The 14,478-nt window shown below is 42.5% G+C and overlaps 1 protein-coding gene across 1 annotated transcript in view; it reads right to left on the bottom strand.

Annotated features, from left to right (window-relative positions):
• LOC310677872 (uncharacterized protein) overlaps positions 1 to 14,141 on the bottom strand; it is a 45,443-nt gene extending 31,302 nt beyond the window's left edge. The window contains exons 1-5 of the mRNA XM_083441053.1: positions 13,996 to 14,141; positions 5,874 to 6,004; positions 4,613 to 4,730; positions 3,545 to 3,743; positions 1,218 to 1,327 (exon numbers count right to left, since the gene is read on the bottom strand). Coding sequence (XP_083297179.1) covers positions 1,218 to 1,327; positions 3,545 to 3,743; positions 4,613 to 4,730; positions 5,874 to 6,004; positions 13,996 to 14,116 — 679 coding nt within the window. The 5' untranslated portion in view covers positions 14,117 to 14,141. The remainder of the gene's footprint in view (positions 1 to 1,217; positions 1,328 to 3,544; positions 3,744 to 4,612; positions 4,731 to 5,873; positions 6,005 to 13,995) is intronic.
• Positions 14,142 to 14,478: the final 337 nt, after the last annotated feature.

Consider the following 14,478-nt stretch of genomic DNA (forward strand, 5'->3'; position numbering starts at 1 on the left):
TCCTTGGGGGCTCTGCTACTATAATTAAAGGCATTGAATTTTGGCATTTCACAGGGCACCACTGAAATGAGATCCACCTCTGCTCCCTATAGGAGCACCTCCACCTCCTCTCCTATAGGAGAGGAGAACCTGTGGTCCCCCTGATGTTGCTGCAACACAACTCCCATCATTCCTGGCTGGAGCTGATGGGAGTTGGAGTCCAACAGCATCTAGAGGACCACAGGTTCCCTATATCTGCCTTATATGGACACTGGAGCTGCTGTTAGGAAACTGAGGGGCAGTGAAGAGTGGAAAAACCCAACCCTCACCCCTCTTCACTTTAGGTTGAAGCCAGTTGCCTGTAAAGTAATGTAGGTGATTCTTTAAAAGTTTCTCTTTTACAGATATACTCATTAGGTGAATGCACAGATTTACAATGAACTCTGCCCCTGGAACTACCCAAAACTACATAACAACATCCTTATATCCAGTGTTATTTTTCTGGGGGGGAAGGTGTCAGAAGGTGTCAGAACTCACCATGAGTTCTCTTACAATGGCAATGGCGCCCACCTGAGAGGTGCTGGAACTGAGTTCCGGTAAGTTCTGGCTGAGAAAAGAGCCCTGCTGATACCTATTCTAGACTTCAGGTCATATAGGCATTTTTTAAAAGGTATCACTACACAGCAACTGTAATATAATCTAAGTTATATGGGACAAGCACTGAGCTCTGTTTGCCTTGTTACTGTAAAGCCCTAAAATGGACCTCACACTGGGAAGGTCTGGACCATAGCTGTGTGAGCAGCAGGGTCAGAGTTGTCACGATAACTGTGGGACTTATTGTAAGGTTTTATTCTGTAACATAACAGGTTATTTTCATTCCCACTGAATAGCTGATGGTTGCAGGGCGGGGGGACCCAGAAGGCCAATTGAAAACTGTATCTGGGATGCATCTAGCCTGGGGGGGTGGTTATTTCTGATCCCTGGTCTACTAGAAACCATATCCACCCGATATTCCCTCGAGAGTCCAATGTAACCTATAGGTGAGTCAAGCAAGAGCATGAAGGGAATGCAGGCAAAACAATGCTGACAGATTCACAAAATCATTGCCAGTGCTGGGGGCAAGACTTGAATCCTTACAGCTGGCTCCAGGATCCAGAAGAGCAGAACATAGGACATTTTTTTGGAAAGAGAGAGAACAAGAGAAAGAGACAAAAATGGACCAGTCCACTTTAGCATACCAATGGTAGCGCCTTGAGAGTAGCCTACGTAATACAGTTGCTCTTGCCCAGTTTTCTTCAGAATGAAGTTGATCATTGCTGGAAGATCATAGATGGCCATTTCATGGAAACTGAAGAAAAGGTTTAAATGTTATGGCAAAATTAGTGACACCTCTTCATCTGAACTCCTAGATGTTCACCCAGAGTTGCCTTCTGGAAGGTTTTGCTTGAAATGTGGGTGCAGAACCAGGTGATGGCGCCACCATCCCTAGTCTCCACTTTAATTTTGCAGCGGTTGCTTCCAGCAACAGAACAGCACTAAACATCACACCCACACCCCGTTTTTTCACTTCACACATGAATCTCATGAAGACCCATCACACATAAAAGCAGGCTGTAGGATGTGAAGATGTTCAGTGTGTAGACTTCTACTTCTTTCCACACATTCTGGAATCGTGCAGGTCACAGTACGTATGTGGAAATCCAACAAGCGTAGAGATCTATAGCTTTTAGTTACTGTCTTGCTCAGTGTAACCCTATTGAAATTAAGGGTATGATGAGGGAGGGGTAAGGGATTTGATTCAGATTGCATTGAAACCTGAATTTTTCAAATTCGCACTTTCTAAGACAATATGGCAACTGAAACATGGCCGTCTTTCAAAATTCATATTTATCCATATGTTGTGATGCCATCCTCCAACCAATCAAAAGTTTGCAAAAATACACATATTATGCAAAACTGTGAATAAAAATTAGTGAAAATGACATGATAAAATGTGCACACCAAAATATATCAAGAGAAATCTGCACTAAAGCACTGAGGAATTTTCATGAAGACTTGTCAAACAATTTTTTTTCAAATTGCTGCAGATATGTGGAGAACCAATTTTAAGTTTGGGAATAAATGACAAACTGAGAGAACCAAAACCGACAGATCCTTCCATCCCTAACTAGGAGTAGCAGGTTCACCCAGCCACAATGGTGCCCTCACATATGAATCAGGGGAAAGGGGCATTGTGAGGAATAAAAATGTTGTCTTTTCAAAAGGCCACAAGGCTGCAACGGTTAGATAACCGCAGACAGCAGAAACTTGCTTACATGTATTTTTAGAACAGCTTGTGGTTAGGAGGATTATAGATAGGTCTGTTCGCAGCCATTATGCAATTTATCTGTACGTTTCAACTAATATGGGACTTGGTTACACCCACTAGTGGTTGGGATGTGGATTTATTGCTTGAGTCAATGTGTAAAAGCATAAGAAACATGGACCAAATAAGGAGAAAGGTAAACAGGAGTAGCAGTCATTGGAACTAGAGTAATGGGAGATGTCAACAAAGGCGGGGATTTTAGTATTTTAATTAGGTGGTCATGATAGGCTGTAAACCCTGCATGTACCCAGCCAGTGGGGAAACAAGGGAGGGAACCTGTGCTTTGGGTATAAAGAATATAAGATTGTGCCTCGCCAATTTGGGCTGTTCCTACTTTGGACACCTGCTCTTGCATGAACGCATTGTACTCAATAGACTCTTTGCTGCTTCACCAATTTTGTTCAGAATTTATTTTGAGGGTCTTGGGATCCACGTTTTACTTCTAACAGGCATCAGACATAGAAAATCACACATAGATCTGTAGGATGTGAAAAACCTCCAGCTTGTAGACTTCTACAGACAGATCCTTCCATCCCTAACGAGGACTAACTATTATGATCAACAACAGCACTCTGATTTTGCTGGATATAAGTTTATGCTGTGCAGATCTCTCCCGCTAAAGCAGATGCCTAACATGTAGATGCTGCTGGTAGGGATGAGAAGAGAGAAGAGTTCCATGACTTTGTGGTCAAAAAGTCTTTCAAAAAGGAAGGGAATATCTTAATTGTTTCAGCAAAATTATATCATTGCACTGGTTAATAGCCACCACTACCCCAACACACACAAAATTCTTCTCACACATTGAGCATTACCTCTGGTATGTAGCCTACTTACCAGCATCTCTTTAGAGAAGATGATAGGTGCGTAATCTGAAAGTTCATGGAATGTTTATCATCAGTTTGTGTATATCTGAATAACTGATGGCATGGGGCCTGTAGTGCAATAGTAGGAGTCCATTATTTACATGGATAAGATCCCTAGTTTGATCTCTGACATCAGCCCTGGAGAGGCACTGCCAATCACTGTTGACATTACTCAGGTAGTTGAGCCATGCTTGCTTTTGTAATGTGAATAATCTGAGTGAATAATAGGTGTTTGCAAATTTCATGAATATTTATTATCTTCATAATTTAATAGTTAATGTGCAAGATAATACCGTCAATTGCTATGATATATATTACTTTTTTCTATCCAAACTACCTGAAATCCCAAAATTCATCTTGGTCAGTTGACAGATTCTGGTGTCTCTGAGACCAGCTCGTTCCTCTGCTGTTCCCCATCCAAACATCATAGCCGGCGTCTGCTAATATGAATCCGAAGCTGTTGTTGGCCATGTTTTCGACCCAGAAGCTAGCTTCTGCAAGTATTCCATGTTGCAGTAACACAACAGGCTTGGGACCTAGTTTAAAAAAGAAAATTTTAAAACAAAGCAGATGAGAATTTCCGTGCCATGATAACAAAGATGATTTTAAGAAATATCTCTCATGTTCGGAAACCATCATTTATATTTCAGTCCATTATGTCAATAACTTTGTTAGGCACATGAATCGGAGCCTTGACAGTAGAAGAGGCTTCTTAGCAAAGTCCTATTCAAGCATTCAAAAGAACATGTGAACACTGAAACAGGCATGTGTGCAGCCAACAGCCCTGCTCCTAAAGCCCCACATGCACTAGGGATGCGCACCCCACCACTGACTTTCCTGGAAGGTTTGAAGCGACCTTGAAAGCATGCTCTGCTCAATACCTTTCCATGTGCTTCTATGGGGATGCTTCCATGTGATTCTGACCAAGCGGGCTGCTTCGCACTTACAGAGAGGCTTGGAACTGCAGTCAGCTGAAAGCACTTATAAGTCCCCTTCAGGCCTTCCTGCTCAACATAGGACAGTTGCAGTGGCAGATTTTGGACTTTTAAATTTCAGTGGTGCCTCCCACCTCTCACCTTCTGTTGTTCATCATAGCTGCAGCGCCCCCGAAGCACCCTTTTGGCTTGGCACCCATTGTGGGCGAACCTGTGGCGCCCCCCTAAATCGGCTTTTGACACGAGGAGTGGAGCTGGTGTTCCTGCCCTTCTGCCACCTGTGATTCTGAATGCTTTTGTGGGGCTCTAGGGGTCATGCAATGGACTTCTGGGACCAGTCGCTTCTGGGCTTGACTGAGGCTTTGATAGCTTAAGTAAAGCTTTACGTAAACACAGCACTGGTTTAGCGATTAAGGCTTTTCTTATACCACTTTCATAGACTTGTTAAAATATTAATATATACCAGATACCTCTGACTGTAAGATTTTTTCTTCCAAAAGGTATCCTGTTTATTGTCAAATAATAGCCATCATCTGTTAAGACTTCATACTCTTCACTGGGGTATCCTTTGTAACAGATCAGCTCACTCTGAAAAAGAAATAAAATAAATTGCTGAGATGTTTTAATTCAAAATGTTTTAATCTGTCTGCCAGAGAGGAGACCACCTTGGGTGAATCCTGGTAGACCTACTCCATACCCCTCAAGTGTCCCGATTTAGCTGGGACATCCTGGATTGACAGAAGCCGCCCTAGGAATCAACATAGGCATATCTGCAGCCGCCACCCTGAGCTATGGAACTGGATAAGTAAGTGGGCTGTGTCCGCTCACACTGCTTCAGCCACATCACATCCTGTCTGATTAAGACTCAGGCACGTCCCCAGAAGCGAGAAGTGCTTCAGTAGCAGGAAGCCAAGTCAGGCAGCTCTTCTTGGGCACTGACAGCGCTGAAGCAGGGCGTTCTCATGACTAGACACTCAGCCCTTCTCCAGCATCCATTTCAGCACCTCTATACCCTCCAATGTTTCTCTGATGGAAATAGGGACATCTTATTCCATACCCTCCAACATTTCTCCAATGGAAACAGGGATGTCCTAAGTAAAAGCGGGGCATTCTGGGATCAAATCAGAAATTGGGACAGGTTCTGTAAATCCAGGACTGTTTCTGAAAAATAGGGACACTTGAAGGGTCTGCACCTCTCAGGCCACTGGGTTACTCCCAAAGATCAACCCCCTCCCCACTCTCTTGTCCAGTTCTTCCTCCCCCCTTCGAGCCACTCTGCCAAGAAGTCTGCACAGAGTTCATGACAGTAGGAGGGAAACTGGAAGCAGCATTGCTTCGTGTTTCCCAGGCTCCTCAGTATCACTTCAAGGAAAAGTTCCGCATTCCCCAATGGGTTATTTGTCATTGCTCCTAATTGCATATCCCCACCCCATTAATCAATAGTTATGCTTTTGATGTTCTAGATCTGGGATTTCCAACCCTGTGCCCTGTGGATGTTGTTGGGCTAGAACTCCCATTAGGCCCTGACCTTTGGCCATGCAGGCTGAGGCTCATGGGAACTAGAGTGCCACAACAGCAGCTTGAGGCACCTTGTTGGCTATCCCTGTTCTAGACTGGGGGAAGGAAAAGAGAAGGAACAAGTGCTGCTTTTCGGCTCCCTTAGATCTGCATTCCAGGCCTATCTCAGACCTGCATCTGTGATAACATTTATAAAAAGATTATGTAGCTTACGACATTCATGTGAACCTCAGGATTTGCATCCCTTCTCCTCCTACTCAATTCTTCTGAGCCTCCAGTTGCTTGTATTAGGCAAGCGATGGCAAGAAGCCACCACATCTTCTGTCTATGTATTGTTTGTAAAGCTGGTGTGGAAGAGGAGAAAACAAGAAAGGGTGAGGAAAACTCACAGCTATCACTTCACAAGTAATGCTGACAAAATATATACACTTTAATAATGTATTCCAATATATATGAACTGCTCTACATTCAAAGAATACCTTAGTACCATACAAAAAAAAACCCCAAAACTTTTAAACCTTGTGCAAATGATAAAACAGTATTAAAAACACGAATCCAACATTGCAGAACCTGAGCAGACTAATTGGAGGATAAAAGTTTTCAGCCAATGTCTAAATATATAGAAATGTTGACGCATGCTTCCATTCAAGAAGATGATTCCAGGGATCTGAAGCCACAGTGCCTAAAGGCACCAGTTTACTTACGATATCACCTTACGCCACATGTGCCTACTTGACCACTTCACATAATATCCACATAATACCCACACATCTGTAAGAACTCGATCTTTCCATGTGGCAGCGCCAACACTTTGGAATTCCCTGCCTCTTGATATTAGGCAGGTGCCTTCAACGTGTTCCTTTCAGCGCCTGCTGAATACATTCTTATTTAGACAAGCCTACCCAGATTTTTAGAAAATTTGTACGAGTTTCAGTTTATTTCACTGTAGTTTTTACTTTCTATATGTTTTAAATTATGGGGTAATTTTGGGGGTATAATTTTATTTTTAAAAATATTTATTAGCAAACCGTTTTGAAGTTTTTCTATATAAACAAGCAGTACTTAGATTTTATGAACTAACTAAATAAAACACATGCCTGAGTTGCAGCATGTTCTACCTACAGGGACTGGGCGGAGGCAGCAGTGTAGTTAGCCGCTCAGGTGCCCGGGGTGGCACGCGCAGCCTGCAGCCGGGGGCAGAGCAAGCCACCCATTGTCGGTATATCCTGTTGTTTCCATTTCTGAGCCAGCAACACCCTTGCAGCCATCACTGCATATTGGAAAAACTTGCTATCCTTTCTCTTAATCTCCTTTCCTAAAATACCTAACAGAAAGGACTCTGGCTTCTTTATAAAAGTATATTTTAGAATCTTTTTCAACTCATTATATATCATTTCCCAGAAGCCTTTCACTTCCTTGCATTCCCACCACATGTGGTAAAACGAACCTTCTTTTTCTTTACATTTCCAACACTTATTACATGTCTTATACATTTTCGCTAATTTTACCGGTGTAATATACCACCTATAAAACATTTTCATCACATTTTCTTTCAATGTCATACATGCTGTAAATTTTAAGTTTTCCTTCCATAGTTTTTCCCAGTCTTCAAACTGAATGTTATAACCAAAGTCTCTGGCCCAATGTATCATTACCAACTTGACTTCCTCATCTTTCAAATTCCACTCTAATAGCAACTTATACATTTTGACAGGGTTTTAACTTCCTTATTTACTATTTCTGACTGGAATATTGAATCTTTATCTGCATAGCCACATTCTTTTACATCTTTCCTAAACATTTCATTTGTTTGATAATAATGCAACCAATCATATACATGTTTTTTAACCTGTTCGTATGGTTTCATTTTCCATTTTCCTCCCTCTTTAAATAGCCGTTGGCCATATGTGGCCCAATCGCCTCTCATATTAGTTTTCTTTACACTCATAACCTCTAGAGGTGATAACCAGTGTGGTACTTTGGGTTCTAATAGGTTTTTATACCTATCCCAAACTTCAATTAAAGGGCCTCGGAAGATGTGGTTCTCAAAACCTTTATGCACTTTCTTTTTATCCCTCCACAGATATGTATCTGTTGTTTTTAACTCTTGATTGGGAGTCGCCCAGAGTGGTTGGGGAAACTCAGCCACATGGGCGGGGTATAAATTATTATTATTATTATTATTATTATTATTATTATTATTATTACTACTACTACTACTGCGTGGAGCCTCAAGCCCCCTGCTGCTCGAAAAAGATGTGCAGAGCTTGAAGGCAGTCAGCCTGCCGCTTCCCCCTCAGGAGAGACGCGTGGCTCAGGCCCTGCAGTGTGGTGCCCAGTGCCCCCTGCCTTACCTAGCTATGCCTCTGGATTAGGCAGATTCATGGAGGAGAGAGCTGTCGAAGGCTACTACTGCTCTCCCTGCAGAGTTGGAGGCAGCAATGCTTCTGATTTCTGGAAATCACTCAAGGGGAGAGTGCTCCTGCAGTGGCATAGGAAGGGGTGTGTGTTGAATGGTCTCTTTAAATTTGAAGGTTCATTATTGTTCCACAAGATGTATATGTCTTTAAGGGCCAGAGAAAATAACATGACCTAGTTTTACAGCTGTGAAGCAGTATAGCAGGTGCTGTTAAGTTGTGTTAATTAAGCTGTGTAAGCAATTGGGTATAGTATATAAAGAGCAGCACCTAGCTCTCTCAGTACCCTGGTGGTTGGGTTGGTCATGCTTATTGATATATTTAGTGTAAAGGAGTTTTTGTTTTTGTTACTAAAACCTAGCTAAAGTTATTTTGCGTTCCTTGTAATGTGTGGTCCCCTCAGCAAGCTCTCTGCAGCGCAACTAGTCTGCAAATAGCCAACATCTTTGGTTATGCGCCCAGCTGCTGAGTGGATGACTGCATATTTTTGGACTTTGAGAAAGGTTTGAAAATTCCTTCTCCTGTTGGTGTGGTACTGTGGGTCTGGAAAAGTTCCAGAATGGTCGACCGGGTTCCAGAAGCTGAGAAAGCTCTGACCTTCCCACAGCTGACAGATGAGAACTACAGTTTATGGTCGTTTCGGGTGGAGGCACTTTTGATCTCTCGGGAAGTGTGGACCTATGTAACTGATGACCCTCCTGACCCTGTAACTAATGCTTGGTCGAAAGGAGATGTGAAAGCCAGGGCAATAATTAATTTGGCAGTCAGCGACCAGCAAGTAGTCCATATAAGGAATAATAAAACTGCCAAAGAAATGTGGGACAGTCTTGCAGTAGTACATATTAGAAAAGAGTCCCTTGATGAGGACTTTGATGGTGTAGCTAGCCAGATATCTGCTGTTCCACCAGCACGATTAACTGTGGAAGGGGTAATGGCAAGATTAATGGGCGAGTTGGACAGAAGGGAGGCTTGCGCAATAAGCACTCCTATTTCCAGAAATAATAAGGAACACCATATGCAAACTTGTGGTGATACGACTGCATTTAAAGTTGCCAAGCATTGTTGGTTCTGCAATAAACAAGGACATTTTGTAAAGGATTGCAGATCCAAAAGGAAGCAAAGTACTCCTAAGTCTGTTTCTGTTCGTCAATCACGGTTGTCAGCTCAGCAGCCGACACCGTATCATAAAGACAGAAACGAGCCATGAGCTTTTCACGCTCGGACAACAGATCGTAAAAGAATTAAAGGTGCCAAGTGGAATTATTTTATTGTGGACTCTGGAGCATCCCAGCATATTTGCAATGATCAAAACTTGTTCATTTCTTTCAAAGAGGAAATTGGTAATGTACATTTAGCCAATTTACAAGTCTTGCAGTCGCTTGGCAGGGGTACTGTTAAACTTGACACTTTAAACATTACGATAGTGAACTGTATTTACTGCCCATCAGTAGATAACGTATGGTCAGTAAGGTGTTTTGCTCGTCAAGGCATAACTGTGCGATTCTTAAAATTAATGTGTGAGTTTTTCGATGGGAACAAACGTCTATTGTATATCTGGGACTCTGATGGTTTATATGGACTGCATTTTCACACCTACTCACAATCGCCTATAAATTGCAGAGCAGCACAGTCAAGCCAGGGGTTGAGGACTGTAAGGCCACATTCCGGGTGTGTCTATGAAGCACACAGACTATTAGGACATCTGAATTTTGCTGATGTAATTAAGACAAAGAATATTGTTAATGGCCTCAACTTAAAGCCATGTAAATTCTTTATGCAATGCCTATCCTGTTGCAAGAATAAGATTAAGGTTGCACACAAGGGTAGATTCTCAGACAGAAAAGTAACTGAGACATTTGAGCGTCTACATTGTGATTTAGTTTGGCCATTCCCATCATCATTAGGAGGGTCTAAGTACTGGCTTACTCTCATAGACCAGTATAGTAGATATTGCTGGACTTATGAAATAGCTGAAAAGTCACAAACATTTGAGAAGTACAAAGTTTTTTGCAGCTGGGTAAAAACACACTTTAACAAACCTATTAAGAACCTGTTTTCTGACTGGGGCAAGAAATTTGTTTCTGAGGTTTTTGAGAATTTCCTGGAAGAGCAGGGGACTACTCATGAGTTATCTTGCCCCCGAAGTCCCTGGCAAAATGGGCTTGTTGAGGTTTTGCAGCGTGACTTGCAGGCAGGGGTTAAAACTTATCTGCACGATGCTATTCTGCCCAAAGTTTTTTGGGCTGAAGCAATGCTTTTTGCTATGTTAAAAATCGTAGTTATCATTCTGGTTTAGATGTTACCCCCTATGAGATGTTGTTTAAAAATCGCCCTAATCTGAAATACCTACGCATTTGGGATTCAGATGTAATTATGCATTATCCCGCTAAGCAGAAATTGGGTGAGCGTAGTGTTCAGGGGAAATTAATGGGCTACCAGCAGGGGGCGTACAGAATTTACATACCAGCAACTGGCAAATTTCATATTACCAGAAGCATGATACAGACTGTAAATTGGAATGGAGTTGCTGTTTTCCAAGATACTAACAGTATAGATAATACTGAGGGAGGAGGAGGAAATAATAGTGATTCTGAATTAATGGAAGAAGATGAAAAGCCTGTTGAATCTGGCAATTTGTTTGATGATTTAAAGTTACATGCACCCGAAGGGAGGTTAATTTCTCTTGAGTTTTCTGACCATGAGCTTAGCCTACAGACATCTCTTCAGTCTGACAATAATGATTTACAACCTGAAGCTAGTAGTTTACTTAGTCCTATTAAGTCTGAGGAGTCTGACTCTCCTTCCGGACTGAGACATTCAGATAGAAAGAGACAGAAGCCACAACGTTTTGCAGATGAACATTTTAATACTGTGTATGCCAATAAGGCAATTTTTGAGCCAAAAAGCTACAATGATGTTCAGAATTTACCTAAGCACCAAGCTGTAAATTTATATAAAGCTATGAACTCTGAGATAGCTTCTTTAAAAGAGCATAACACTTGGTCTCTTGTACCACAAACACCAGATATGAGACTTATTGATTCAAAATGGGTTTATAGAGTTAAAATGAATGACAAAAATGAAGTTGTAAGGTACAAGGCTAGATTAGTTGCTAGGGGTTTTCAACAAATTCCAGGCAAAGATTATGATTTGTGTTATTCACCAAGTGTAAAATATGAAACAGTTAAGCTTTTGTTAAAAGATGCATCACAACGTGGACATTCTATTTATCATTTAGATATAAAAACTGCAGATTTGTTTGCAGATTTAAAAGACCAAATTTTTATGTGTGTTCCTGAAGGCATAGACGTCGCTGAAGGTTTGGTATGCAAATTAAATAAATCCCTTTATGGTCTGCACCAAAGTGGGAAGAATTGGCACCAAACTTCAGCAAAAGAATTGCTGGATATTGGTTTTTCGCAAGGAAAGGCAGACAATTGTGTTTTTATAAAGGAAAGGGCAAACTCTGTAACAAAAATATGTGTGTATGTAGATGATGTGTTAATTTCTACAAAAACTAAACAGGAATATGAACAGGTAGTATCACAGTTACAGAACAAATTTGATGTGGTGGAATTAGGCATAACTAAAAATTATCCATGCAAATTGAGAAAGGCAAAAATGGATCTTTTCTGGTTCATCAAACTGTAAAAATTGATGATCTTGTTGAAATATTATGTCTAGAAAATGTGAATGGGAAGGAAATGCCTGTGGTGTGTGGTTTCACCTTTACAGGTGAAGATAAGCTATTTCCTAACAAAACTTTGTATTGTTCTGCTATAGGCAAGCTAAATTTCATTCAAAGAATCTCGAGACCAGATATTCTTTGGTCCCCCCAGCAAGCTCTCTGCAGTGCAACTAGTCTGCAAATAGCCAACAGGGTGCAGTTTGTGCGGGAGTCATTTTTTCAAAAACACATATTTTTGCCATTGTGCTAGTCCCGGGGGGAGGTTACCGTGGGGCGAGGTCCAGGACCTGAGTCGAGGGTTGGCAGACAGTCCTCCACGGGCGAAGCGGGGTCCGAAGCGAGGAGCCGGGCAAGGACAGGAACTCTGGAGGAACAGGACTGGGTGCTGGCCGAAACAGCTCTTCAACGACATTGCTCCCGCAACCTCAGACCAGGCTGACTGGCCTTTATCTTCTCTGAGGCCAGGGGCGGTCCCAGCCCCCAGGTGACCCGCCTCTTCTGGCCTTAAGGCGAGCACTCCTCCTGGGAGAAACCAGTTCCCTCCGCCTCTCTGTCCTGAACCTCTGCTGGAGGGTTACTGGATCCAGGGCAAGACTCGCCTTCCCCTGACAGGGCTGGGAGAAGCACACCTATAGGCAATTTCTCCTCAATCCCCTCCAGAGCCAGAATAGATTCACCTGGTGCCTGCTCCTGAGGATCTGGCACAGATGCAGGTGCCTCAGAGTCAAGGTGCTGCCCCAGCTCTGCTGGCCCTGGAGGCGGGGACTCCTGTGCAGGCTGGAGTTCCTCCAATTCGGCTTCTGAATCGGATTCCCAGGCCATCACAGCCATTTTGTCACCTCCCTCAGTGATGACACCCAGGGCGGACCACACCCACCGCACCCCCTTCTTACGCCACTGGGTAGAGGAGGAATAGTGGAGACCACCTCCCCAGCCTGACCCTTCCAGAGGAAGACAGTTTAGATTTACAACATGGGTTTGAGGGAGGTCACAGGTCAGAAGCAGATGAGGGGGAAAGTTGGGAAATAATGGAAGAGGAAGAGGCTGAGCCGGAGCAGCTGGCTGACACATGATCACTAGAAAGCATTCCAGACCCACCATCTCCCAGAACCCGGCAAGCCTTGAAAGTAGGGAGTTACTGGTAGCAGCTTGTCAGGTAGGTGGTACCATGAACAAATTTAACAGACTGGAGGAGGCTGCAGGAGGAGAGGCTGTTTCTCAGATACCCTAGTCCAGAACTATTTAGGGCTTTATAATAGTGTATAATCGTGAATCTAGCCTGGCAGTAAACTGGCAGCCAGAGCAATGCTTTCAGCAAAGGAATCACTTGTTGCCAATAGGCTGCCTCAAAGATCAACCATGCACTTATACTGTTTTGCAGCTTCTGCTCCAAAGTGAAGGGCAGCCCCAGGTAAAGCACACTGAAGAAATTAAATCTGGAAGTTACCAATCTGTGGCTCACTGTTGCCAACTTATCTCTCTCGAGGAGCAGCCACAACTGGCATGCTGGTCACAGGTGGCAAAAGGGACCCCTAGACACTGGAGAAAAGTGCATCATTCATACATGCACAATTACTAATTTTGTGTGGCTGGTTCTGAATGATTGGGTCATATTTATAAAGAACGTGGCACAAGGTGAAAATTCTCTGGTGGAAGGGAAATAGCAAAGCAACATTTTACCACATGAAGCCACACAGTGATAGGCTACAAATTCATATAAGCAAATTAATATTCATTTTCCTAAACGTTGCATATTAAACCAATTAGCTATTGTTTGTGTATGCATAGTAAGAATTGTGTTGCAAATTATAGAATATAGTTAACAACTGCCAGCCCTACTGCATCCAGTTTTCGTTTTCATTTCTAGTTTCCAGTTTTGCTTACAAAACATGAAAACATATGGGATTCTCTGCAAGACACAAGAAGTGAGAACAGAGTCAGTGCAGCTCACATTCTCTATGTGCACTTGTTTGTAATCTTTGGAGCTGCCTTTGTTTTAAGTCGGGGATGCTTAAGTTCCGCCTCTCTAGACAGTTCCCATCCTTACTGACCATTGGCCTTGGGTGGCCATGAATTCCCCACACCTGCTTAAACTTTCTCTCAAAAAATATTAACAACTACACCATACCTTGCTATTCCTTACTGAAACCCTTGAAATGGAGCCAAACAAAAAGCAAAAATAGAGTCAAGGAACATATTACCAACCAGAGTCCTCTTAGTGTGTTTCAACAGGAGCAGGTTTTTTGAATGAGTTCCACAGCATATAATATTGTTGGTGCCTTCTTTAGCAATAAGACTCGACTGGCAGAGCCTTCTATAGTTTGCTGGTAACACCCAACTAATACTTGCATCAGATATTAAGGAAATAAATTCACATGACAGGTGATGTGTAGTAATGCACTTGGCAACTCGCAGTCAAGGCAGCTTTGGAATCTGGGGTCACTCCATTACATGGAGGATAGCGAGCAATGGGATTTTGTGCCTTGAAAACGACATGATGCAAATCTATGCTTCCCCGAATTACTAATATTCTGCACAAATGTTCATAAGCTGTAGAGCCCATGTTTTGGAAATGAATTCCCATGCCGTTAAAGTGATCTGCTTAATAAACGATTTCTTGTCATGCCTCTGCCTTTTAGCAACCCTTAAGTTTTATGCCACAGTTCCTTTGTCATTACCACATGTACACATGTCATTACTACACGTACCACAT

Source organism: Podarcis tiliguerta (genome assembly GCF_965153285.1).
Source record: "Podarcis tiliguerta genome assembly, chromosome: 5".
In the NCBI taxonomy this organism is placed as follows: domain Eukaryota; kingdom Metazoa; phylum Chordata; class Lepidosauria; order Squamata; family Lacertidae; genus Podarcis; species Podarcis tiliguerta.